The sequence below is a fragment of the Mastomys coucha genome, unplaced genomic scaffold (assembly GCF_008632895.1).
Source record: "Mastomys coucha isolate ucsf_1 unplaced genomic scaffold, UCSF_Mcou_1 pScaffold22, whole genome shotgun sequence".
In the NCBI taxonomy this organism is placed as follows: Eukaryota; Metazoa; Chordata; class Mammalia; order Rodentia; family Muridae; genus Mastomys; species Mastomys coucha.
In genome coordinates this window covers 137,760,521-137,788,139 of record NW_022196905.1, presented here as the reverse complement: position 1 = coordinate 137,788,139, position 27,619 = coordinate 137,760,521, and the positions used below count along the sequence as shown (strand labels likewise).

General features: G+C 44.3%; 1 protein-coding gene across 1 annotated transcript; it reads right to left on the bottom strand.

Moving 5' to 3' along the window:
* Positions 1 to 6,338: 6,338 nt before the first annotated feature.
* Positions 6,339 to 25,203, bottom strand: Kdelr2 (KDEL endoplasmic reticulum protein retention receptor 2). Its single transcript, XM_031338635.1, has 5 exons — positions 24,958 to 25,203; positions 15,882 to 15,982; positions 11,526 to 11,684; positions 10,161 to 10,413; positions 6,339 to 7,854 (listed from the first exon to the last, which is right to left on the bottom strand). Exons 1-5 carry the CDS (start codon positions 25,046 to 25,048, stop codon positions 7,820 to 7,822), a joined length of 639 nt encoding a protein of 212 aa, XP_031194495.1. The 5' UTR covers positions 25,049 to 25,203; the 3' UTR covers positions 6,339 to 7,819.
* Positions 25,204 to 27,619: the final 2,416 nt, after the last annotated feature.

The following is a 27,619-nucleotide window of genomic DNA, read 5'->3' as shown; positions in this document are numbered from 1 at the left end:
TCTTTTTGAAGTCAAGCCTGCTCCTAAAATGGAGACAAATGGGGTTTATGCAGTCCTTTCATTTCTTCCTCCACCAAGTTTAACTCCACATCCTCCACATATGTGCAGGTGCCTGCAAAAGTGAGGAGAGGAGAGGGCATTTGATCCTCTACAGCTGGTTCCAGGTGGTTGTGAGCTGCTGGATGAGGGTGCATGGAGCAGACCTGAGGTCTCTGCAGGAGTACTGCATGCTTGTAACGACTGAGTCATCTCTGTAGCTTCTACCCATCTTCTTCAGCCGTATCCACACAGCAGAACACTTTGCAGGCTTTTCCTAACTATCTAAGGAATGAATAACATTGTTTAAACAAATGTCAAGGGTACTCAGAAGTGAGTGAGGTGCAGTGGTGTACACCTTTAATCTGGGAAGCAGATGCTGGAGGATCTCTTATGAGTTACAGTTAAGTCTGGTCTACATAGTGAGTTCCAGGACATCTTCATAATGAGATCCTGTTTTAAAAGAAAAACTTACGGATGGGAATAATGTCTAGAGGTTAAGAGCACTGGCTGTTCTTACAGAAGACCCAGATTCAATTCCCCACACCTAAATGGTGACTCACACTATCTGTGACTCAGTCTCAGAGGATTCAATACCCTCCTCTGGCCTTCATGGGCATGAGGTACACACACACACACACATACACACACACACACACATACACGTAAAACATTCACAAAGTAAGTAAATCTAAATTTAAAAAAATAAAGTGAATGGATTGCTATTTTAATACCTGTTATTTTTTTAATAGTTGGTTTTAATTGTCAACTTGAGAAAAATCTAGAACTACTAGATGTTGCAGGGAAGTGTTTCAAACAGAAGTCTAGATAAGGTGGCCATGTCTGTGGATGATTCCCTTGATTGTCCTATTTGGCATGGGAAGAGCTGCCCAACTCTGGGCAGCACCATTCCCTAGGCAGCAGGCAGCGGTAGCTTCTTGACAGTGGATACAATGTGACCAGCATGCTGTCTTCAGCTCCTGCTGCTGTGATTTCCCTTCAATGATCTTACCCAGAACTGAAAGCTAAAATAAAATCAATTATTTCTCTCTTAAATCACTTTTATTGGGGTATTTAATCACAGTAAGGATGGGACTGAAACACACATTAGTGGACTTTTAAGAAAAACAACAAAAAACAAAGTTGTCCTAAGTTTACTCCTCAAGTTCCCAACTTTTCTCTCTGCCTGTGCCATGCCCCTGTTCACACTTCAAAATCAGGAAATTCTGGATTTTGTTGTTGTTGTTGTTTTGAGATTTGGCCTTTCTCAAGATCTTCCTGCCTCAGTTTCCTGGGACCCCCACCTGTGTCACCATACCCAGACATTGACTTTTGTTTGTTTGTTTGTTTGTTTTGGGACAGGGTTTCTCTGTGTGGCCCTGGCTGCCCTGGAACTTGCTGTATAGACCAGGCTACCCCTGAACTAACTCACTTGTCTCTGGAATGCTGGGGTTAAAGGAATGCACCACCATCACTTGGCTTTTTTAAAAAATGATAATAGAAACATGTTATACACAGAGAAGGTGCCTGGCACTTAAGGATCTGTGATGCAGATTTATCCACAAAACAGTTGCTTGTTTCATAACGGACTTTGGAAAAAGATGAGTTCTTTCCCTGTTCCTCTGTTTGGGTTTGCCTTTGGCCCCCATACTCACCTGTAAAGTCACAGGAAGTTTTCTTCTGAGACCTTGGCAACTTATCACACCTTGGTATTATCATGGAGAAACATTGTTTGTGTGTGTGTGTGTGTGTGTGTGTGTTCACATACATAGAACACTCATCCCTCCTGGAGTGTGTATGCATGCGTGCAGATGCACTTGGCTCTGTGCACATGGAAGGCACGGACTGACTTTAGGTGTCTTCCCTTTTTCCCCTCCACCTCAGTTTCTGAGACACGGTCTCACTGAACTGGGAGCTCCCTGTTTTGGCCACACTGGCTGGACAGTGAGTCCTAGAGTCCACCTGTCTCAGCCTCCACATTGCTGGGGTTACAGGAAGACACCACCATGCCAGATCTTTATGTGGGTTCTGGGGGTCCAAACTCAGATCCTCACGGCTTGTGCAGCAAGCATTCAATCACTGAGACATCTTACTAAGCAGAAAGACCTTTTATATCTGTCATTCCCTCAAATTGATTGATTCCCTTCCTGTATTTCTCTACTTGGGGCTTAACTTTCTTTGATTCAAATAAAATCTATATTGTGGATAAAATTAGTATCTTTGTTGGGGTCCACGAGTTGCTCCACAAACTACATGAACACCGATCTCAGTCAGACAGCGATGATTTATTGAACGCACACCCTGAAACTGATCTGTCAGGATCATCACCGAGGTTATGGTGGCAAACATTTCTCAGGGCCGGCTTATAAAGGAAAAAACCATAAAAGTCATAATGAGATTATACATAGGTGCAGGTTCTACCTGGTGGTCAGCTCTGACTAAAGCCATTTTAGACACGACAGTTCATATTGACCTTTAATTTGATGAGGTCTCCACAATGCTTTGTGGAATTTAGCAAACCTCAGAACATACAGAACATAACAGTGCATGTGGTCAGTATGACTCTGCTCTGAGTTATTTTTCTGTGTCAGTGACTGGCAGGCATCTCACAGCAATGATATGAAATAGCCGGTGGGCATGGAACAAAATAGTGTAAGGTGTCAGACCTTACCAGTCTTTGCATGTAAGTTTTGTTATAGCTGCCTGTGTTGGATGGGTTTGTATGCATGGGATGTTTTAAAGGATTCATGCTGTGTTGTGCTGCAGCTCGCTTTTCTTCTCCTCTACTCCCTGGCCATGCCTTTGTCCCTTTCTCTTCCACTTCCAACATTGCAGCTAGACCTCAGGACTTTGCGCATACTAGGCAAGTGATCCACCATTGAGCTGCCTTCCTAGTCAGTGTGAGGAATCTAGAGGCTACCTCTAAGTCTCTCTCAGTTCACATTACTTTATTTATTCTTTTTTTTTTTTTTTTTTTTTTTGAGACAAGGTTTCTCTCTGTAGCCCTGGCTGTCCTGGAACTCCCTCTGTAGATCAGGCTGGCCTCGAACTCAAGAGTGCCTGTGCCTCCTGAGTGCTGGGGTTAAAGGCATGAGACACAACACTTGACCACTTTAATCTTAAAAATTATTTATTTTATGTATACAGGTGTTTTATCTGTGTCCTACATGTGGGCTTTATGCCCTTGGAGGCCAGAAGAAAGTATTGGATCTCTTAGGGCTGGAGTTACAGATAGTGGTAATTGTGAGCCACCATGTGGCTACTGGGAATTGAAGCTGAGTCCTCTGGAAGAGAAGCCAGGGTTCTTAACCACTAAGCCATCTCTCCAGCACTCCCTCTTACCTTTGAGACATGGTCTCTCTGTTGGCTATTCCTGGTTGTCAACTTGACTACATTTGGAATGAACTACAACCCAGAAATGGAGGGCACACTTTTGATCCAGATCTTGAGGCTGGAAGACATAAGCTTCTGATCTGGATCTTGACATGGGGTGACAAAGACTTGATCCAGATCTTGAGGCATAATGGCCATGAAAAGCTTAGGCCCAGGCAAGGTAGTACAAACTTTTAATCCCAGGAGACAGAGGCAAGCAGATCTCTTCAGTTCAAGTCCAACCTGGGAAAAAGCAAGTTCCAAACTCAGGCCCAGTGGTACACACCTTTAATCTGGGCCATGCCTTCTACTGGAGGCCTACATAAGGACAATGGAAGAAAGAAGGCTTTCCTCTTCTCTGCCTGCTTGCACCTACTTGCCAGCACATCTATTGGAACCCACGCCTTCAGGATTCCAGCTTATACAGAGATGAGCTGAAACACCTACCCTTGTGGGACTGAGCAACTACTGGATTCTTGGACTTCCCATTCACAGCTGCCTGTTGGGTTAGTTGGAATGCAGACTGTAAGCCACTACAATAAATTCCCTTAACACATAGAGACATTTCATAAGTTCTATGACTCAGCTCAATTTTTCAGCTGGTCTGGCTTGCTAGCAAGTTTCCAAATGAATCCCCTCAATAATAGAGTTACAGGTGCACATTCAGCTTTTAGGTAGGAGCTAAGGGTTCAAATTCAGGTTCTTAACCAGTGTGGTGGTGCACGCCTTTAATCCCAGCACTGGGGAGGCAGAGGCCTCTGAGTTTGAGGCCAGCTTGGTCTACAGAGTGAGTTCCAGGACAGTCAGGGCTACACAGAGGAACCCTGTCTTGAAAAACAAACAAACAAACAAAAACAAAGTTGAGGTTCTTGTTCCCATCTCCCCAACCTCACATTTTAGATAGGATCTTAGGAGATTTCCAAGGCAACTTTGAATTTATGATCCTCCTGCCTCAGCCTCTGGAGTAACTAGGATGACAGTCCTGTACCACATACCCAGATTCACCAGGATTTTAAATAGTAGGGATAAGGAATAGGAATTATAAACCAGGATTTTGATTGCAGTGCTCTGGAGACAGAGACAGAGAGATTTCTACAAATTCTAGGCCAGTTTGGTCTACATAGGGAGTTCCAGGCCATCTACAGATACACGAAGATCCTGTTTCAAAACAAAAGAAAAAGGGGTGGGGATTATACAGGAGAAACAACATTCTATACTACAAAGGTTAATTAACCTTTGTAGGGACTGCAAAGGAGGATTCACAGCTCAGGCTACACAGGAATCCCAAAACTGACCACTAGAGGGTGGAAAAACCAAACCAAACCCTATATGGAGTTCCATACTTACCCATATTCATCAAACCTGAGAGATAGTTGCTAAGGTCCTGAAAAGTCAATTTCTACATATCTACTCCTTTTCAAAACTTTGTTTGGGGATGGAGAGATGGCTTAGCAATTGAGAGCGCTACCAATCTTGAAGAAAACCTGAATTCAATTCCCAACACCCACATCAGTCAACTCACAATCCCCTGGAACTCCAGTTCCAAAAATGCTTTGATGCCTCTGGCCTCTGCAGAGACCCACACATATCCACACACCTATACACATGATTTTAAATATCTTATTTTTATTCTTACTGTTAGGGTGTACTGACATGTGAGCATACATCACAACAGGTACGTGGAATCAGAGGATAATCTGTGGGGTTGGTTTTTTCCTTCCACACAGGTATTGAACTCCAGCCACCAGGTTTAAGCAGCAAGCACCTCTACCCACTGAGCCATCTCACACACCCTATGTTTCTAACAAGGACTCTGAAACGTCTAACACAACTAGCCAGTGCTCTCTGTGCCAGAGAGGCTCCTAGCAATACCAATTTCCAAGAAGCTTTTCAGGGGAGCTAGCTCTCCCTAGAGAGTGAAGGGTAAAGGGAGGAGTTGTATACATCATTTCTTAAGAATAGCAAGTTCTACACTGGAAGCTTCACTAAGAGGGGACCTTTTAAATATTTTTGCAGGGTGGAGAGGCATGCACACACTATGGCACATGTGTGGAAACCAGAGGAAAAAGCTTCCCTGTGTGGTAGTCTTCAGAGATGGAACTCAGGTAATCAGGCTTGGCTGCAAGCACCTTAATCCACTGAGCCCACTCCTGCTGGCCCAAGGGCTTAAACTTCTTGAACCTTGCACTTGGAGTTTCTCTACAAGACTGAAATTCATAGTAATCCCATGCCCTGAGATGCAAGACTCCACGCCAGACGGAGTCCAAAATGCATTATATTATATCAAATACTGTCAGAACCCCCAAGCTTTCATATCTGGCTGGGCATGGTGGCACATCTTTAATCCTAGGACTTCAAAGGCAGAGGCAGGCAGGTCTCTGAGTTCAAAGTCAGCCTGGTCTACATATCAAGGGTCTCAACAAAACCTCCATAAACCTCAATGAGAAAAGGTTACTTGACAACCTATGTTCAGGAAGCAGTTAACTATGAAACCACGCTTCAAAAGTATGCCACACACAGCCATGCTTCATGAGGCCAGTCTCTTTGAGATGTCATGCTAGGTGGTAGGCAGTACCATAGGCAATTTTATCCTACTTGGGGAGCATGAGAACAGGTGCTGGAAACCTAAGGCTTCAGATCCTTGTTCTGTGAAATGTGCCTAACCCCAGCCAGTGCCCCCACCTCCCCACACACACCAAATGCAGGCAGACAGACTTGACTTCCCACTCAGCCCCCATTCAGGATTATTTGAGGAAAGCAGGTCCAAGAAAGTAAAGACTCAGACGCAGGGGGAAAGAACACTCATGTGTCAGACAAAGCCACAAGGCACAGGAGCAAAGCCCAACAGGGCAGGAAGAGGCAAGCCTTCAGTTGTACTGACAACTTTGCTGTAGAGACCCCAGGGTAAATAAAGACAACCCTCTTAGCGCTCTTCCTTCACTTTAATTGCAGGAAGCAAAACCAGTTTTTGTGGTCAGCACACTACAAGTATTCAACACTTCTAGTATTTACAGTGAATCAGTCACAATATGATGAAAAACCCTCATTTTTCCATAAACAGGACGTCATCCTCATTTTTCCATAAACAGGACGTCATCCAGATTATTTTTGTGTGTATAATGATGTATACATGCTTGTTTATGTCCTCAGAGCCCAGCAAAGGATGTTAGAGCCCCTAGAACAGGAGTTTTAGGTGGTAAGCCACCACATGGATACTGGGAACTGAACTCAAAGGACAGACAGCAAGTGCCTAACCATCAAGCCATCTCCCCAGCCCCTTATGTGAACCTTAAATGTATGCAGCCCTATAGAGCATCTTAACACATCTTAACACTACATATTCAAAGCCTAATTCATAGAAAAGACCATACATTCTGTTTAATAAAATGTTTATTTAGGATGTTAACACAATATAGGTCATGCAAGAGCCCCATTTTAAAAAAAATACTTAAAAGAATATAAGGAATGATAACTGGTGTTGCCAATTAAAAAGACTGTCAATCATTTTATCACCAAAAGTGCTATGAGAAAAACATTTGAGTCTGACATGGTTGTAGTGATCCTTCGGATTTGTGACTGACAGTGACAGGTGGCTATTTGTGTTCCATTCCTCAGAGGAGCAGAGTCCTCTATCACCCACAGCCTCTCCATGGTCAGAGGGAGGAGGCTCAGAACCTCTGGGTGTGGTGGCTGTCAGCACCCTCGGATAACCTTAAGCTGCCACACTTCGGCAGGGTGAAGGGTGAGCATTTGGTGAGCATCAGCTGACAGTTTCCACTGGGAGCCTTGAAGTTTTGGTAATGAAACCTGTAGGACTTGCGAGTCATCCTCCCGAATCTGACATGTAGTGTGACATCTGGGAAAGGGTTTCCAGGACAACGAGGACTCTTTTGGACAGAAACACCAATGGAACACAGTGTCTCGGATTTCAAGCAACACAACTCATCTTTTGGCAAAAAAAAAAAAAGAAAGAAAGAAAATAAATAGCATGGAAATTTGACAGATGTTTGGATAATCTACCAAGTGTCAAGGAGTATAATTTCATTGTAGACACAAAGAATTGACCACCTCAACAAATTTTCAAAAAATAAAAAAAGGCTTGTACTTATTCTGCACAAAAACATCACTTTTGGAAACTGCCCCAATTCATCTACATACTGAATTTATTAACACAGCATTAAGTTTCTTTGTGTAAAAAAATCTTTGTACATAGTAATAAAAAAGATAAGGCAGGATGCAGTAGACAGAAGCCTCCTGGTCTCTTCCTCTGCATCCTCGAAGAGCCACCAGTGAGTGGCCGCCACGGAAGAAGCCTTCTCTGCTTCTCCGCACTGAGCATCCCGAGCCTTCGCCATGGTGAGACCCTGTCCGAGCACTCTGAAGGGCAGAGGCTGCTGATGGTCTTTGGCACTTACGCTGGCAGGCTGAGCTTCTTTCCCTTGAGAACTAAGATTTGACAGAAAAGAAGAAACAAGAGGTTAGCACGTAGGCAAGCTCACTCACCTTTTCTCTGGTCCTTGCCTCATACATATCCTCAAGTACAAGGAAATAACAGAAAAGCACAGTCAGACTAGTTGATGGTGGCACATACGCACACCTTTAGTCCTGGCACTCAGGAGGCAGAGGCAGGAGGATCTTTGAGTTTGAGGCCAGCCTGGTTTATAGAGTAAGTTCCAGGTCAACCAGGGCTATACAGAGAAATCCTGTCTTAAGCCACCCCCACCAAACCCAACTCCCCCCTCACCCCAAACAAAACAAAACCCCAAAACCAAAACCTGAACAGGAAAACAAACAATAAAGCCAAGCAAAAGCACAACTGTCGTTCAAGGCCAGCCTGGTCTACAGAGTGAGTTCCAGGACAGCTAGGGCTACACAGAAAAACCTTGTCTTGAAAAAACCAAAGAAAAAAAAACCAAAAAAAAAAAAAAAGCACAACTGTCATTTGAATATGCTTGGCCCAGGGAGTGGCACTATTGGGAGGTGTGGCCCTGTTGGAGTAGGAATGTCACTGTGGGCATGGGCTTTAAGACCCTCATCCTAGCTGCCTGGAAGTCAGTCTTCTTAGCCGCCTTCAGATGAAGATGTAGACCTCTCAGCTCTTTCCACCTGGATGCTGCCATGCCTTGATGATAATGGATTGAACTTCTGAACCTGTAACCCAGCCCCAATTAAATCATGGTGTCCTTATAAGAACTGCCTTGCTCATGGTGTCTGTTCACAGCAGTAAAACCTTAAGATAACAACTAAATTCATAGCTGCTCTCATTTGCTGTTTTTGGGGGGGGGGGGAGAACGTGAGGGCGAGGGAGAACATAGTAGTTGCGCATGTGCCTCAGCTTGTGTGTTCAAGTCAGGATAGTTTAGGATGCTGGTCCTAGTCTTGCACCTTGTGGGAAGCCAGCTCTCTTTCCTTGGTGCTCACTGCTGGGCATGCCAGGCTAGCTGCTGGGACTCTCCTGTCTCCAGCTGCTGTCTTGCCACAGGCACCCTCCCATCACTGCTGTGCCTGACTGTCAAGGATTCCCACTCAGATTCACACACTTGCACAGCAAATACTCTCCGCACTGAGCCACGGCACCAATACTGTTCTTGCTTTTTTGTTTTTGAAACAGTCTTGCTATGTAACCCAGGCTGGCCTCAAATTCAAAATCCTTCTACACCCACCTCTTGATTACTGTGATCACATGTACACATGCCAACCCGTCCAATCAAAGCTATTGTTATGATGCTCCCTAGTACACCTACAGTTTATGGAAGAATGTCTTGAAATTTTTAGACATTGAAGCACGTAAGATAGTATATCAGCACTCAGGAGGCTGAGCAGCAACAGTACAAAACTTAGACTAGCCTGTGCTACATAATGAGACTCTGTCTCAAGAAAAAACAAAAACAAAACAAAACAAAACAAAACAAAACACAAACCTAAGATATTATGTCCTGGCACAGAGCAGGCCCACCACTAGGAACCTGGCTATGTGGCAAAGGGTCCACGGCTAGGTCTGAGCTCTCAGCTCTGCAGCAATCTGCCTGCATCTTTCTTTTCTGAACAAGGACCACAAATAGTTTTCATAAGACAGCTAGAAATCTGTATGTCCTATATTTATACAAAAATATACATATATAAGGATGTTGAGCTAACCACTGGATTTTCATAGCAGCAACTAGAAACCCTGAATACCAACAGAGTCTGGGAAAGTAAAGGTAGGATTGGCAAGCTGTGTGGGTTCTATTTACTGACATGAAGGGGAGGGGCAGGCTACACACTCATGCAGTCCCCCACAGATCTCTGAGCACAGATACCTCAAACTGTTTACCCAGGCACTTACTGCAACTGGGTGGTAAGATCTTTGATGGCTGTCAGAAATTTTAGCCCTGACTGAACCTTGGGGTTTTCTGTTCATTTTGTTTGGAAAAAAGGACTCATGCAGGGGGTACTCATTAGCCTCAAAGTGGAAATGTACCTTAGAATGACCTTAATTTCCTGTCTCCACCTCCCAGTGCTGGAATCACCATGCCTGGTTTTCTGTAGTGCTGAGGATTAAACTCAGGGTATGTAGCACACCAGATAAACATGCTACCAACTAAGCTACCAGCCTGAGCAGAATCTTTACAATGAAAATGTACCGCTGAGAGCATTAAAGCTATACTAAGGCAAAGTGATCTTGTGGTTTAACACAGCACCAAGAAGGGAGCAGGGTAAGCAGGCCCTTGACAGAATCTGCAGCTATGAAGTGCAGGCTAGAGCTGACATACCTTTTGTAATGTACAAGTAGAAAAAGTCGCAGTAAAGAATGGTCTGGACGACACCAGCCACCACAGCGATGAGATCAAAGAAACCCTCAAAGTAGAAGCGCCAGATCCAGTTGACTAGATACAGAGCACGGTAGAGGCCCAGGAAGAAGAGGTAGTGGGTGGTGATGGTCTCAGCCTCGCCAGTCTTGCTGATCATAAAGAGCTGTGGAAGGATGGCCACGGACTCCAGGTAGATGGAGAACGTCCACAAGATCTGAAAAACAGGAGGCTGGCTTCAGCTGGGAACGGGCATGATCTTGTCTACCATGAATCCACATGAAAGATGTTCTGGAGTGGGCTTGCCCAGATCCAGAGTCCCCAACCCATTCTACTTCCTACTGATTCTCCACCAGGTGACTGCATTTTCCACTATAGATGGCTCTGCCTTAAAACTCTTCAACTTTCTGACAATATGAAATCAATGCACACTCACTAGAAAGCATACTTAAATTTTCCCATCTGGGCTAGTGGGATATACTACGATGCTGGGCAGCAGTGATGAGCTGCAGAGCCCAGTCACCCACAATACAGTGCCTGCACCACTGGGAAACAACAGTCTTCAATGTGCTGGGTTGGTAAGCTAGCTATATTAAACTTTTTTTCAACTAACAAAGTTTATCAATAAATGGACACACCCATGTCAGAAGTCAAGGAGCATCTGCATTGTGTTTCTGTGTGGTGTCTGTGGTGTCTGTGAGTGTGGGGTGTGTGTGTGCGTGTATGTACATGTGCTCATGATGGAGAATAACTTCAGGTATCATTTCTTAGGAGCCATCCACCTGTTTTTTTAAAATAGGTCTTATTAGCCATGAGCTCTCTAGTGAGCCCCAGTGACCACCATCTCTGCCTCCCCAACACTTGGATTATGTGCGCCCCTGCATGTCCATTCATGTGAGCTCTGGAGAGAGAACTCAGGTGTTCAACACTTTGCTAACAGGTATCTCCCGAGCCTTCTCACCCTCCACTTTCTTTTACTGAGACAAGATCTTAGTAGCACACATTGGCCTCAAACTCTCTATGTAGCTGACAATAACCTTGAATTCCTGATCCTTTTGCCTCTACTTCCCGAGTGTTGAGATGACAGGCATGTATCACAACACCGGGCTTAATCTGGAGAAACATCCAGCGGTAAACTTACAGCAGACACCCAAGGACCTGGGTGGTTTAATTCCAATCTACCGATCTATTTACAACAGTGTACGTTGTACCAGAAGTCTGTAGAACAGCAAAACCAAAATGAAAACAGGCCAACAAGAGTCCACTTCTGTCAATAGGTCTTTTTTACACAGGGAGCCAGATGTGACCACTAAATAACCCTTAACCAACCTCAAGAGGAGAGAAGTCATGATTGACGAGAAATGACAGGCCTCCCACAGGAACCACAAGAAACTCCACTCGGAAGGTATCATGATTTCCATCATAGGTGGCCTTAAATTTCATGTAGATCAGGTACACCGTGGCATAGGAGCAGGCAATGTAGATAAGCTAGACAAAGGAGAGACACCGGGTTAGGAGCACAGTGCAATTGTGCCTAAACACTATTGTTACCACCTACAGAGTCTGCTTTAAACACACACACACACACACACACACACACACACACACACACTCACTTTTGGCTGCAGTATACTCCTCTGTGGAGTCAGAAAGCCACACTTAGGACACAGGCATCCTTAGGACACTATTACCCTGCATCCTACCCCACTGCCTCTATAGTTAAGCCCTCAAGGTTCTAATTTTGCCTTTTCTAGAGAGCCACATAATGAAGTGGAACAAGATGTCAGTATATATGTTAGTAATTTCCCCTTTTTTAGAGTTCAAAAATGAATTTCTATTTATGTATGTATACATGTGCATACGTACCCATGGAGACCAGAAGTGGGTATTAGATCCCCTGAAACTGGAGTTACAACCTGTTGTAAACTGCCAAGTGTAGGTGCTTGGATTTGAACTCCAGGCCCCATGATTGATCAACAAGCACTCATCCACTGAGCCTAATCTCTGACCCATTTCCTCTTCTGTGCAGAGCAGAGGGCTAATGCACAGGTATATCACAATCTGTTTATTCACTCACCAGTTAAAGAGAGGTGTCCTATTTCCTGTTAGTAGGTGGTAAGTAGCTGCTATGAACATGTTACAGCCTTTGTGTGAACGTAAGTTTCATTTTCCTTGCATTTATACCTAGGAGCGGGTTGGCTGGATCAAATGTTAAGCATACATTTTAAAACTATAAGAAACTTTCAAAGAAACAGGCTTCTAATCTCTCTCTCTTTTTTAAAGATTTATTTATTTATTTAATTTATTTATTTTATGTGAGTACAGCACTATCTTTTGACACACCAGAAGAGAGCATCAGATCCCATTACAGATGGTTGTAAGCCACCATGTGGTTGCTGGGATTTGAACTCAGGGCCTCTGGAAGAGCAGTCAGTGCTCTTAACCTCTGAGCCATCTCTCCAGCCTTCTAATCTCCTCTTGAGCCATAATGACACAGCAGCTTTAGAGGGGAAAGAATGAATGCAAAGTTCGTACACTTCTGGACAGAGGACTTCTGTCCAAGACTCCTTGGCTAGCTGTTCTGTAAAGGTAAAGGCCATAATCCAGGTTAAATTCTGCCACCGTGGCTTTTACTCAAACTGCACTGCTTTGTTTATGGCCAGAAATATGGCTCAGTAGGTAAAGGCACTTGGGGCCAAGCCCAGCGACCGGAGTCCAATCTTTGGGACAGATATGCTGAAAGGACAAACAATGTCTTAGAGGTGTCCTAAACCCACACTTGATCAGTGTTCTGTGTGCATTCACAGATGTACACTCAGACATAAACAAAATAAGTGAACATATAAAAATTTTAAAACGTTGTTACTTAAACAATAAATATTTGGATGGTTGCTATGAAATTCAACTTGGTATTATAACAAAGAAAAACCAAGAGTTACTTTTGTTTACTTATTTGAAGACTATTTGTTTATCTTTTTAGATTTTTATATTTTGTGAATGTTTGCCTGCATATTTATATACCACATGCCTGTCTGGTGCCCTCCAAGGGCTGAAGGGATTGATGTCCATGGAACTGGAGTTACAGGTGTTAGGTCCTCTGCAAGGGCAACAAATGATGTAATCTACTGAGCCATCTCTCCTTACTACTGTTTTAAAAAAGATGTTCTTTTTCGTTATTATGTGTTTGTGTCTGACTATGGGTTAGTGCACCTGCAGACCCGGAGGTATTAGATTCCCTGGAAGTGGAGTTACAGGTGACATGACGTGGGGGCTGAGAACTCAACTGGTGTCCATTGCAAGATCCGCACAAAAAGAGGAGCTGGTTAAGAGAGCTCCTTCAGAGAATCTGGGTCCAATTCCCAGCATCCACAAGGTAGCTTACCACTGTCTATAACTTCAGTCCCATAGGATCCAATGCCCTCTTCTGACCTCACAGGCACTAGGTACACATGTGGTATACTTATATAAATTCAGGCAAAGCACACATACATATAAATGTCTTTTTTTAAAAAAAGATTTATTTATTTATTATACGTAAGTACACTGTAGCTGTCTTTGGACACTCCAGAAGAGGGCGTCAGATCTCATTATGGATAGTTGTGAGCCACCATATAGTTGCTGGGATTTGAACTCAGGACCTTTAGAAGAGCAGTTGGTGCTCTTAACCACTGAGCCATCTCTCCAGCCCCAATAAATAAGTCTTAAAAAGTGTTTTTTAAAGGCAGTATGAACTTTAACATTTTAATTGATGAGGCATCTCTCCAGCTACAAATTTATTTTATTTTTTATTTATATGTGTATATATATGCAAATGTTTGTATGCCTGCAAAGGCCAGAAAAGGAAGTCAGAAGTCCTGGAGCTGGAATCAAAGCAGCTGTGGGTGCTGCTTACTGAACTCCTGTCCTGTCTAAGAGCCACTTCCCAGACCCCTGAAAGCTAGTTTGTGAAACATTTCTGCCTCTAAGACAGCAATTTTGTATACACAGCAACAGAGCTGTTCAAGAACTCACAATTGAGTCCTGTGTTCTTTCATTTTCAAAAGGTCACCCGGCCCTAAGAAAAAGCCTGATATTCTGAAATTATATCAATTTGTAAACTGCAGACACTCAGGCCTAAGAATCAAGCAGCAGATTTCAATCATGAATACAGAGGGCTGGGATACCACACTGTCTAGCTACTCCTCCCTAGGAAACACAACTTGAGAAACTTAATTAGGAAAACATTGGGGCAAATGACTTAATGGGAAAGTGAGGGTAATCACCAAGCCCTCAAATGCTTTAAAAACCCACAATGACACTAAACAGTTCCCAGACCCTCGTTATGCACTTATATTTATAGTCAGCACAGTATTAAAACTGTTGCTTTCAATCCTGTGCATGTATAATCAACAAAGCACACACACATTATGTGCACCCACACTGAGACCTTCTGAACCATACCAGTCCAGACTTGCTACAGTCATGAGTTTTCCAGGGCCCTACCTGTCTATAGCTGGACCTCGGTTGGAAAAGAGAAGATTCTGACTCCCATCTCCAGTACCTCACTCAGACAACAAGCAGAAACTAGCCATTCTGCAGAAAGTATGTGCTCCTAACTGCTGAGTCATCTCTCCAGCTAAGGTGCTCTGAGACACAGGGCTCAGCAATCAGGCTAGGCCAGCAGGACACTGAGCCCTCAGGATCCTCCTGTCTCTACCTCTCTAGTGACTACAAGTGGGTGCCACCATGCCCAACTTTTATGGGTGCTGGGAATCAAACTGAGGCCTTCAGGCCTACATGAAGAGCATTTTACAGACTGAGCTGCCCCCAGCCCAGCCTAGCCATTTTTAAAGCAGCTAATTATTTCCTGCTTACTAGAGTCTAGAACAGAATGATTACAGGTGACTCAAACTTGCTTTTTTTTTCCCCTTAAATTTTTAAACATTATTTGGTATATGTTTGTGTATGTGTATGTGGCAGCTTGGGATAGCTTATGGGACCTGGTTCTCTACTTCCACCAAAGTGAGTCCCCAGGATTGAACTCAAGTTGTCAGAATTGGTGGCAAACCCGCTTTCCCACTGAGCCACCTCACTGGCCCTCAAATTTTTGTTTTTTGTTTTTTTTTTTGTTTTTAGCAAAGATCATAAACCCAAATACTGCAATGCCCACTTTAATCTATACTTATCAAGATGCTTTCAAACATAAAGTGTTGGGTAGAAGGAGTCTCAAACCAAGTTCTTAAATAGTGCTATAAATTGCTTGCAGAATGAGGTCCTGAATCCATTCCCAGCACTATAAAATAAATAAATAAATAAAGGAAAAAGGCATGAGAGCAGATAGTAAGGGGGAAGGTTGGGAGAGTAGAGAGATAGAAGGACCTACAGGTAGAAACACATACACACACACACCCGCAAGATGGCTGAGTAGGTAAAAGCCCTTGCCAATTGAACCTGACAATCTGAGTTAGGAGAAAGAAGAGAATTTATTCCCAAAAGTATCCTCTGGCCTCCACATGGACACTATAGTATGTACAAGCCTGCATTTACATATATACATACTGAAATTGAAAAAAAAAATTAAAAAAAAACCAGCATACCTAGCTATCACTCTTGAAAGATTTTATATAGAAAAAAAAAAAAGCTAATATATTTCCCTGAGGTGTGCACATGGTGGTTAAATGCACTGAAGCTGAGATCATACCATACCTTCATAGATGTATTATATAATGAAATGAATGAAGTAAAAAGATCCAGGTAACGAGTTGTAAAGACCAGTGCAAACAGGAGCTGGCTTTTCCCAGAAATACCTGAAGAAACAAAATGCAAGAGTTAGGGCAGCCTGGGAAGAACTTTGGGTCCTGAGGTCATGGAATCGCCCTGGGCAGCCAGCAGACAGGGGAAAGCTCTGGGAACAACTGATTAGGCCAGAGGAAAGTATTTCTTCCTTATAACCCTCTTTTTAGGCTCTCCTAATGTGTTCTGCTATGGTGGATGACTAGAGGAAAGTGGCTTCATTAAACTATGGCCAATATACCAAAATAGGCACCCACAAGGCCTGAGCTCCAACAGCTCACTGCTTTACTCCAGCCTCCTACCTTTACCTTCCTTACCATCTGTGCCTTCACATGCCCAGTATATGCCTAACACCAGAGGCTGGCTGGGCTGGCATGTGCCTGAAATCCCAACACTTGGGAAGCAGGAAGACTGAGTTCCAGGCCTCCCTGAGCTACACAGGGAGACCCTGTCTCAAAATAATACAAATTAAAAACTGATACACCCTGATACCATGTTTTCACCTGCAGAGTAGGGCAGCCACAGCTCACATGGGGGAGACCACAACACAGTGTACAGCTGACCTTTCAGACACCTACATCTGCCCACATGGATGTGTGAATTTCAACATGTTGCAGACTGAGCAATTTATGACAAATGGAAAGTGACTGGTATCAGAGTCTGACCATTTCAGCTGTGGTCCACACTACGGCACCAGACATGGACCCAGCAGAAAACTCATCTCACCCTGCTTGTTTCACCCCTGTGGAACATGCATATTTCTCTGACAGTCTCAGGTCATTTACAGCTTATAGACTACAAGCCTGGATATGAGCACTTTCTCAGAATGAGGAACAAGGTCTTTCATAAAAACAACTGACTATAAAGGAGAAAAGTTGACCTGCTTCCACACAAGGGCCTAGGGCAGAGCCAAGCAGCCAATCTGCTGGTGACTGCTTTGCTTGGAAATGGGAACTTTTTTCTATCAGAGATTAATGTTCTAGAGGAGAAATGGTGAAGCAGATACTAAACCCTGGAGTGAGAACAGACTGGAGAAAGACAGGAGCAGCAGACAGGTCCTACAGGATGTTTGGTAGAGCCCTGATAATTTTCCAGTTCATTTGCTATGTGGTTCTTTTCAGTATTTCCAATAAGACAGGATATAGGCAGGCAATTTATTCCAATGGGGCTTTGGCACCAGGGACATCTATATCACCTTCAGCATTCCTACACTAAAAGCCAGGGTGGTAGCTCATCCCTGTCCTCTGAGAACTACCTAGACAACCATCACCTCCTCTGGGAGATGGAGACACCCTGTCTTGGTGCTGCTGATTCACCCAACAGGCATTTCACGCCAGCTGCAGCCCTGACTTCTTCACAGACTTTATAAGACACACCATGGAGCTGGCTCAGCAGATGAAACACTTGTCATGCAAGTGAGAAGATCTCCAGAACCTATGTAAAGCCGGGCACAATAGCAGGCATTTGTGATCCCAGCACTTGCACTGAGGGACAGGACTGGGGTAGGGGTGGAGACAGGAGAATCCCTGAAAGCTCATGGGCCAGATGGCCTGACTTATGCAGTGGAGAACAGTCTCAAATGAAGTGGAAAGCAGGGACACCTGAGATGGTCCTCTGGCCTCCCACACAACTCTGGTTCTTGTCCTCTGTAAAACTCAGAATCTCTTGTGGAAATTGTGACTTGTTCCATTTCCCTTGCTGCCCACTACACCTGACACATAGCAGGATCCAGAGAAACACATACTCCAAAGAAAATGGAATTTGGGGTCTGGTGAGATGGTTCAGTGGATAAGAGTGCCGACTGCTCTTCCAAAGGTCCTGAGTTCAAATCCCAGCAACCACATGGTGGCTTACAACCACCTCTAATGAGATCTGACGTCCTCTTTTGATGCGTCTAAAGACAGCTACAGTGTACTTATTTATAATAATAAATAGATCTTTGGGCCAGAATGAGCAGGGACTGAGCAAGCAGGGTCTATCGGAGCGAGCGGGGTTGACAGGAACAAACAGAGGTTCTAAAAAGTCAATTCCCAACATCCAGATGAAGGCTCACAACCATCTGTACAGCTAAAGTGTGTACTCATATAAATAAAATAAGTAAATCTTTAAAAAAAAAAAGAAAATGGAATTCATTTTATCTTCATGTCATGGGTAGTCTCATAGTATGCTATTCTGGATGAAACTTTCAGAGAATCTGAATCCTACTGTGTCCCTAGGACTATAAACAAATAACATGCTTGGGGCTTGGCCCTGGGCCCTAACTTAACTACCAGCTGGAGAGTGAGAGTCTCCCTGAGTGAGCACTAGACAAAGGAGAAGACAGGCAGTATGAGTGATGGGAATCCACACCTTAACTAGCATCTGAGACTCTGGGATGATTACAGGATGCAGCAACCATTCTCTCTAGCAAGTAACTGCTTTTCCCTTTACCACTGAAAAGGTGTCCCATCTTCATAGAAGGCAGCAATCTCAAGTTAAAGATGGGGGTGGGGGTAGCAGGAATCTCCTGGGAGGTAGAGGTGGAATGGAATAGCTGCTACCTTATCTGTCTGTTGATGGGTCTGCAGTGCTGGGCATCAGTCATTTTGTCTGTCTACCTGCAATCCTGAGGATCAAACCTAGAGCCTCATGTTAGGCAAGTACCTTATTACTGAGCTCAAAAAGTTCCAATGTTTGTTCCACGTAACAAGCACTCACAGGGCACCATTATGAGCACTTCAGTGACATCCTGGTACCAAATGCATCTGACAGCTACATACATTCAAGAGCAAAGCTTGTCAGGTGAGTATCGCTCCTGCTTATCTTTCCCCAAAAGCTCAGTAAGGTTTATGAAAGCACACGTCTCCACACTTGAGACCACAGGACTTTAAATTATAGCTAAGGCTCAAAGCTGGGTTTTTGACATTCCTACTGGTTTGTACAATAGGTGCCTTATCCAAACAAAGGAGATTGTAGTAACAGCAGGGATACCACCAAGCACTGTGGGTCAGGCCACAGAAAGGCCATACTCCTAAGGTTCCCTCAAAGCATCTGGATATTCTAATTTTTTAAAAAATGTCTTCTTGAGAGAAGGGCTAGAGAGTTGGCTCAGCGGTTAAGAGCACCATCTGCTCTTCCAGAGGTCCTGAGTTCAATTTCCAGCAGCCACATGGTGGCTCGCAACCATCTGTAATGAGATCTAATTCTCTTTTCTGGTGTGTCTGAAGACAGTGACAGTGTACTCACATACATAAAATAAATACATCTTAAAAACAAAAACAAAAAACTTGTATTGGTGGGGTCAAATAGCCCAGGCTGACCTTGAATCTGCTATCAAGTCAGGCTTGAACTTTTCATCCTCCTGTCTCCACCTCTCCAAGTGTTGGGATTACAGGTGTGCACCGCCACACCCAGTTTGGACATTCTTTTAAAACTCCTGACCTTTCGCTGGACTCCACAATTCAATACTTAAGACCAATCTCACAGCCAGGCATGGCAGAACAAGCCTGCAATCCCAGCCTATCTGTAATCATGAAGCTGAGAGAAGATCAGAGTTCAAAGCTAGCTGGAGATACCTGTCAGTATCTTCTGTCTCAAAAACACCACTAAGGGTAGGGAATGAAGCTCACTTGTAGAGTGTTTATCTAGCATGCTCAAGAGTCTGGGTTAGATTCTCAGTAGGAAGGGGGGTTGTTTGGGAGCCAGAGAGTCTAGGTTCAAGCTTGGTTGAGGTGCAGGGTAAGGCTAATCCTATTACATAGCACCCTAGTTCTACTTTCTGCATTTGTCACACAGAGACAGATTGCACTAACTTGTTGGGAATGCTGAAAAGATAAGAGAGTGCTTTATAGTATACATGCTGCTGGGAATACTTGAGAAATGACAGTCTTACTAAATACTATTTTGCTGTTTGTTTTCTTATTTTAAAAAAACCATGCCAATCATTCTTAAAAATGTTCAAATGGGCTAAAATATACAGAGAGTATGATGCCTTCTTTTTAAAAAGATTTATCTTTATTACTTTTAATTATACATGACTTTGTCTGTAGGTTAGGGGCACATGAGTACAGGTGCCCTCAGAGACAAGAGGACGGGATCAGACCTAAACCTGAGCCCTCTATGACAGCCATCTCTCTAGTCCTAGTCTCGTATTTAAGTATGAGCTGCTTTAATGCTCCTGTTTTTAAAAGATTGTCTTATGTGTATGTCTGGCCACATGTATGTGTATGTACCACATGTGCCTGGTGCCTATGAAGGCCAGAAGCAGTCAGGGCCCCTGGAACTGGAGCTACAGATCATTGTTAGCCACCATGTAGGTGCTGGGAAGTGAACCCAAGTCCACAGGTGATCTTAACTGCTGAGCCACCTCTCCAGCCACTTAATGTCCCCTTTCCACTGTATTTGTATGTGTACCCATATACATTTTTACCCTTTAAAGAAACCTCATTCTTTACAGCCTATGTTTGAATTCATGTCTTGGAATCATCTTTCCCTGTTATGACACACATTTTCTTGTTCTATCCTATTCCAGTGTGGATATAACAAAAATTATGAGACCACTGGCCATTTGAATTATTTATAATTTCCCACTTAGATTAATACATATTTTTGTAGACTTTTGTATTTTCTAGATTTTATTTGTGTGTCTGCCGTGTGTGTGTGTGTGTGTGTGTGTGTGTGTGTGTGTGTGTGTGTGTGTGTGAGAGAGAGAGAGAGAGAGAGAGAGAGAGAGAGAGAGAGAGAGAACATGGAGAGTAGAAGAGGGCATCAGTGCCCGTGGAACTGGAGTTTGAGCCTCCCAATGTGGATGCTGATCTTCTGAGCAGCAGCAATAAACTTCACCTTGAAGCCATCTCTCCAGCCTGTTTACATTTTTGTTACAAATTCTACACAAACATTTCTTATCTATAGACAGTGCTTTGTGGCTGGAGATATGGCTCAGTGACAGAGTACCCAGCACTCCAGAAACTGGGCAGGACAGCATACACCTGTGATCTCAGCACTCTAAGTGGAAGCAGGAGGGTAAGAAGTTCAAGGTTATCTTTGGCTACATGAACACTTTTTTCTTCAGCAATCTTTAAACTTTTTGTTGGGAAGTCATAGGAGGTGTCCTTGGGTCCCTCCCTCCACTTCACAGAAGTCACTGTCCTCATAGTGTGACAGCCATACATGATTTACCCCCTCACCTGACCTTTATCTTTCTTTGTGTAATACAAAGGCTCAAACCCAGGCCTCAAACGTTCTAGACAAGCAGCATTCTCCCACTGCAGCTTCTTTCTTACTCTCCAGCTTCTTCCAGAGATGGCTCTGAACTTCTGGTCCTCCTATGTCCACTCGCAGAACGCTATCTATCGGCTGCTGAGTGCTCTCGGGGCTGGGCACACAGAGGGTGGTCAAGGTGCACGACAATGATTAGTAAGAGATTAGCTAGCCTTCAAAGGATCAGAGAAAACAGCTCCAGGAGGAATCTGGGAATGTGATGCAAAAGCTTCAAATACTAAGGAAGACAAGACAAGTATTACCATTGGGAGTAGAGAGCTATGGAAGAGCTTGGCCAGTATGTACAATGTCATGAGGTCCGAGATTCAAGCCCCAATACCAGAAAAAAAAGAAAGGAAGAAAGAAAAGTTTTCTATTTGCTTCAAATATAAAAACCATTCAGTCCCTGACATACAGGGACATGTGCTCCCTCCAAGTTTAATAGGTTGAAAGGTTTACAACCTATATAATGGCTAGGAGGAAAAGAGTAAATAAAGGAGGAGGCTGGAGGTCATCATTGCAGGACTCACTAGTCATTTAAACTCAGGCACAACACTGACAGTGACTATAGGAAAAGTTAGATAGAAAGCACTTCACCTAAAGACACAGCTTTGGGATATGGATTTGACTCCACTGGTAGAGTATTTGCTTGACTTCAGTGAGACCCTGGATTCAAACTCCAGCACCATAAATAAGTAAATATTATAGCTGCTTATTCCAGCATACTCTAGATAAGGGATTAAGGTAAAAAAAAGTGACATCCTAAAAGAGACAACTTGACCATCAAGCTGCCTGGCAGTTCAGGAACACAAGACATTCTTATCCAAGTTTCCCTCTACAGTGACAACAGACACAATCACAGAATTTACATTCAAGCACAATCAGCTCACTGCCCCAACTATAAAACAGGTTCTTAAAGCCTGGATGGAGAAGCATATCAGCAATCCTAGCTCTTGGGAAGCTGACGCAGGAGGAGTCCAGGTTTGAGGCAACACTGAGTACTCAAAAATGTAATGTCCAGCTTCCTTACTAGCCTGCCTCATCTTCCCCTTAGGGAAAAATGCCCCGTGGTTTAGGTTAAAGCTGGTGCTGAAACCCTAAAATGAGCTCCGATTTTCAAACTGAAAACCACCACCTGGACGAATGCAGCTTAGGTTCCAGATATTTGAGAAACTCTGATCAAGTTCCTCTTCTTTCAAAAGCCTCTAAACAACTTTTAAACTTAGCATGGAAAAACAGAGCATCTAAAAAAAGTCAGTGTTTAATTCAAAATAACTGATCTTGGTGATTTTCATTTTTGAAACGTCAGAAACTTGCACATAGCAGAATAAAGAGGATCTTAAGTCCAAGAGTGAGGACGACTTACTAACATCCAAGGCGTACTTGGGAGTCACAAACTGAACTCACCCATTTACCTCCATTCTTGGCACACCAGCTCAAATACTGTGTTTTCCTCAATGCTCTAATCTCCCATGAAAACAATGAATATTAAATAGCAACCTGCTTCCTTTTTCCTGGTTACTCAAAGTTCCCTTAAGAATTCTACTGTTGTGGGGCTAGAGAGACAGCTCAGCAGTTAAGAACACTTGCTGCTCTTGGAGACTAACTGGGTTCACTTTCCAGCAACAACATGGTGGCTTATAACTGTAACTTCAGTTCCAGAGGATCTGACCACCCCCTCTTCTGGTCTCCAAGGGTTTCTGCACACTTGTAGTAAACTCATGCAGGCACACAAAAAATTAACAATTAAAAAACCCCTTCTTTTTCTTGGGGCTGGAGAGAGGGTTCAGCCATTCAAGATTACTGCTTTTGCAAAGGACATAAGTTCAGTTCTAAGCACATTAAGCAGCTCATAACTGCCTGTAACTCCAGATCCACAGGAATATGATGTCTTCTTCTGGCCTCCACAGGAACCAGCACTCACACAATTAAAAATAAAATAGATCTTTACTTGGCAGAAGAACATAAGAAAGAAGAAGAGATTAAGAGAGACCGCTAAAGACTAAAAGTAACATCTAAACTCAACAACAAAAGTGCCAGAACCACTTGCACCAAATGTGCAACCTGAAACTGCATAGGCCAAAGCAAAAGTTAATTGGAAATCCCAAATTCATTACTGCTTATGCTTCAATCCTGGCTTCCTTGAAACCCCACTAACCTCCCTAAGACTCGGTTCCCTCCTCCAGTTTGGGGACCTACCAACATGGTTATTTTAAGGACTGCCTGAGATGAGCCACATAAAACACTCAGATGACTACTCCAATGCACACCAATCGCAACTGCAGCAATTAATTTACTATCATTAGGAATCGCACAATCGAGCCTCTCGGTTTACCTCCCAGTCAGATACCCTGGTTTCAGTACAAGGACTTTGTAACATCCACTTTGATTGATCAAAGGTCTTTTGGGGTTGTGCTCACTTCCTGGATCTCAACTATGTTCCAGGGAGAGATGAGCCCTTCAGAGAGCAGAGTCAAAGGGGTGGTGTTACTTTAGATGAGGTGTATATTAATAAACCAGATAGGTGGCATCTCCATCACCCAGGTCCTTTAGGACTTCTATTTTCTGCTGTCTCTGAAAAAAATTAAATTTGAGTTTACAAAGTTATTTCATTGGGGGACATAGCATTAAGTTTAAGGACAGTATTTTAAGAATATATTTAATTACATAACCAATTAATTAGTGGGGGTTTTTTTGGGGGGAAGGGGTGTTTTGGGAGATAGGGTCAGCATGTAGTCCAAGCTGATTTTGAATTCCTGAACCTTACCACCTCTCAAGTGGTGATTACAGGCAAGCACCATCACATCCACCAAGAACTTATCTAAAACTTGTAAGATTCCTATTATTTAACAAAATGCAAAAATCCACAGCTATTATGTGAGGAAAGTTCATCCTACTGCCTCTTTGCAAAGCAGTTTGAGGGAGGTACTGTGCCAACTCACTGGTGACGTGGAGCGAGCATACTAGCCGAGAACAGAGACCTCAGTGGTACCCTGCGCTGGCAGTTTAAGAGAACCAGTTATTAGACAGCCACACTCAAGACTGAAAAACTAGCTTGCTTCTCAGATAGCATGAAAACTATGCCAAGTAACTCACTTAAGACCTACATCTCTTTTTATGACGCATGAACTCCTGAACCCCAAGACTTGAGTGTAGCCCCTTCAATTGTAAGCATGGGCCTGACCTGACACCACCCTGCCTCCCCATCCTATCCCCTGCTCGTCCTTGAAGAGAACGGGATGAATGGCAGGATGCCCCTCTTCCTCCAGCCAGCCCCACCTTCGCGGGTGGCTTGGCTGCCACGTCAGACCCTGATAGCCCGCGGTCCCATCCATGCTCCTCAAGCAAATCTCCCATTGATTCCTGGGGACTCCGAGGTGCCTCTCAAAAGTTCGAAGAGAGCGACACGCCTACTAGAACCCCACAGATCCCTTGCTAAACTTTTCAGATGCAGCAGGACGCGGGGGGTGGGGGGGGAAGGGGGCAGTTACGCTAGCGCTCTCTGAGCCAGGACGGATCAAGTTCGCGAGCGGACCAAGCGCAGAACGCGGGGCCCAGAGCTGCGACGGACACCCCAGCCCGTGTGCACACACGGAGGGGGTTCGTTGCCCGCCGAGCAGGCCGAAGTGGGTGTGTCTGGCCATCGCAAGCCCCGCACAAGCCTCCGAACGACCGAGAGCCGAATGGATCGGTCGAATGGGCCGAATGTGCGCGCTCCTGCCCCGTGCGCCTCGCCCCGGCAGCCGCTCACCAGCACAGGAGCGCGTCTTCCAGATCTTAAGCAGTAGGATGACGATGGCCGCTAGGTGGGACAGGTCCCCAGTCAGCCGGAAGATGTTCATGGCGGCGGCGGTCGGCGCGGCACGGCGACACCGGAGCTCGGCAGCGACTCAGGACGCGGCGACAGCCCCTGAGAGGAAGCGGCGAAAGATGGCGGGAGCGGGCGCGACGTGGCCAGGGACGTGGCCGAACTGCCGTCGCGCGCGCGGGGCAGCCTGGGAGAGCGGGCGACCGCTGGGGCCACGCCCCTGTCACGCCCCTTAAAGGTCCCGCGATCGTGAGCAACCGGACCCTACATCCCGCGTGGACTGCCAACTAAGGACCCAGAGTCTCCGCAATTTCCGTCTCCAGGGTTTCCGCCCAGGTGCCAGCAATTTCCTTCTATAAGTTTTTGAAATGACACTCCATTGTGAGTATTGTCTTGTTTTTTTCCATTCCCTACTAAGATAGCAGGGATATCTATCTCAGAGGCATTGTGAGAGTAGAAAGCAATGTTAAAATTTCTGTGATTAAGAACGCGAGCTTCTCTTGTAGAGGACCGAAGTTCGATGCCCAGCAGCTTACATCACCTTTAACACCAGCTCCAGGGGATTCGATGCCTCTGGCCTTTGAGGGCACCTACACTCACATGCACATACACAAACTAACACACACATTTTAAATGCTAAAAATAAATCTTAAGAAATCTGTCAAAATCTATTAATTTTTTTATTTAAAACTACATTAAAACTTTGTATTAGGGATGAAGAGTTGGTCCAGCGGATAAAAGTAATTGCTGTTCTTCCAGTATATCTGATTTCGAGTCCCAGCACCCACAACTGCAGACCCACAGCAGCCTGTAACTCCAGCTCTATCTGACATCTCTCACCTCTGAGGGCACCTTCATGTGGGGGCGCACACACACACACACACACATACACATAACTGAAGCAATAAAAATAAAATTTTAAAAGTAGATTTATTTGTGGACGTGTGTGGACACATCCAATCAGGCACAGTTCTCTCCTATCTTGTGGGTTCTTGGGATTGGGCTCAAATTGCCAGGCTTGGAGACAAGCCCCTTTAGCCGCTGAACCACCTCACCACTTCTTTTTCTTTCCTCTCCCTCCTCTTCCCCTTCTTTCATTTTGCTTTTATATGTGTGTTCACATGTGTGTGCACACGTGTAGGCTGTGAGGCCAGCTATTTCTAGAGCTTTCTAGATCTCTTTACACCTTATATATTGAAACAAAGCATCACACTTGAACCCAGATCTTGCTGATTTGGCTAGGCTAGTAGGCCAGCTTGCTGAAGGGATCCCCTGCCTCTACCTCCCAGGCTTCAACAACACAGCCTAGCATTTATCTGGGCTCTGTTTCTCACAGATTTATGTCAGCAATCTTTCTGGATTTACAGTGTTTCTTGTTTGCCATTTAAGGAGAAACTTGAAGGTTTAAATTATGGAGCTGGGGAGCTGGAGCTGAAGAGGTAACCCACGTCGTCATAGGTTATCTTGGAGATGGCTCAGTTAATAAAGCGCTTACTATACATACATGAGGTCTGGAGTTTGATCCCCAGCCCCAGATTAGCCAGCTCCCCAGTCTTACTATTAATGCCAAAGAATAAAATTTTAAGTTATTGTCAGTACTCCTGGTTATTTTTCCTGTAAATAAGCAAAGATGTTGGGGTTGGGACAATTTGAATCCTGAATAGGCAGCACTTGAGCCTTCATGGGCCTGGCTGCCTGAGTGAAAAAAACTATCAGACAGACAGACAGACAGGCTCCACTTACACCAGCACCAGAAGTTCACAGATAGCTTAAGGAAGCTACATAATGCTGGGCCATGATGGCACATGTCTTTAATCCCTGTACTCAGAAGGCAGAGTCAGGTGGATCTCTGAGTTCAAGGCCAGCCTGTTTTATAGACTGAGTTCCAGTATAGCCAGGGCTACAAAGAGAAACCCTATCACAGAGGGTTGGGGCATGGGGTGGGGAGATGGCTATTAGACATTTATGTGTGTTATGTGTGTGTGTGTGTGTGAGAGAGAGAGAGAGAGAGAGAGAGATTTACCATGATACACATATGAAGGGCAGAAGACAATTTTCAATCTATTTTTTTAAAAAGATTTATTTATTATTTATTTATTATAAGTACACTGTAGCTGTCTTCAGACACACCAGAAGAGGGCATCAGATCTCATTATGGGTGGTTGTGAGCCACTATGTGGTTGCTGGGATTTGAATTCAGGACCTTTGAAAGAGCAACCAGTGCTCTTACCCGCTGAGCCTCTCACCAGCCCCCAATCTATTCTTTTATCCTCTCCTCCCATGATGTGGGCCCTGGCTCATTTCACTTGGCAACAAGCACCCTTACTCCACTGAGCCATCTTACTGGCCCAGTGATGGCTGTTGATTGTTCCTATGCCTGATGGTGAAGCCTCAGCAAAAATTGTTTCAAAGGTACTGAACCTCTTGTTATCACTAGTTTATGTGACCTCTGGATGACCTGCAGTTCTTTCCACTGAGGCCTGAGGTACTCCCCTAGTAGCCTACCAAAGTACCTAACTGCTGGTAGAGCTAAAGAGGCAGTGCTGTGATTGGTGCAAATATTAGCAACATTTGCATGTCAGGTTTGCTGTGATTGGTGGAAATT

Excerpts from the sequence above, each read along its gene's own strand:
- Kdelr2 (XM_031338635.1), bottom strand. The coding sequence starts at position 25,048 with ATGAACATCTTCCGGCTGACTGGGGACCTGTCCCACCTAGCGGCCATC. Across the intron at positions 15,983-24,957 it reads GAAGACGCGCTCCTGTGCTG|GTATTTCTGGGAAAAGCCAG; the intron begins GTGAGCGGCTGC and ends TTGTTTCTTCAG. Across the intron at positions 11,685-15,881 it reads TATATAATACATCTATGAAG|CTTATCTACATTGCCTGCTC; the intron begins GTATGGTATGAT and ends TCCTTTGTCTAG.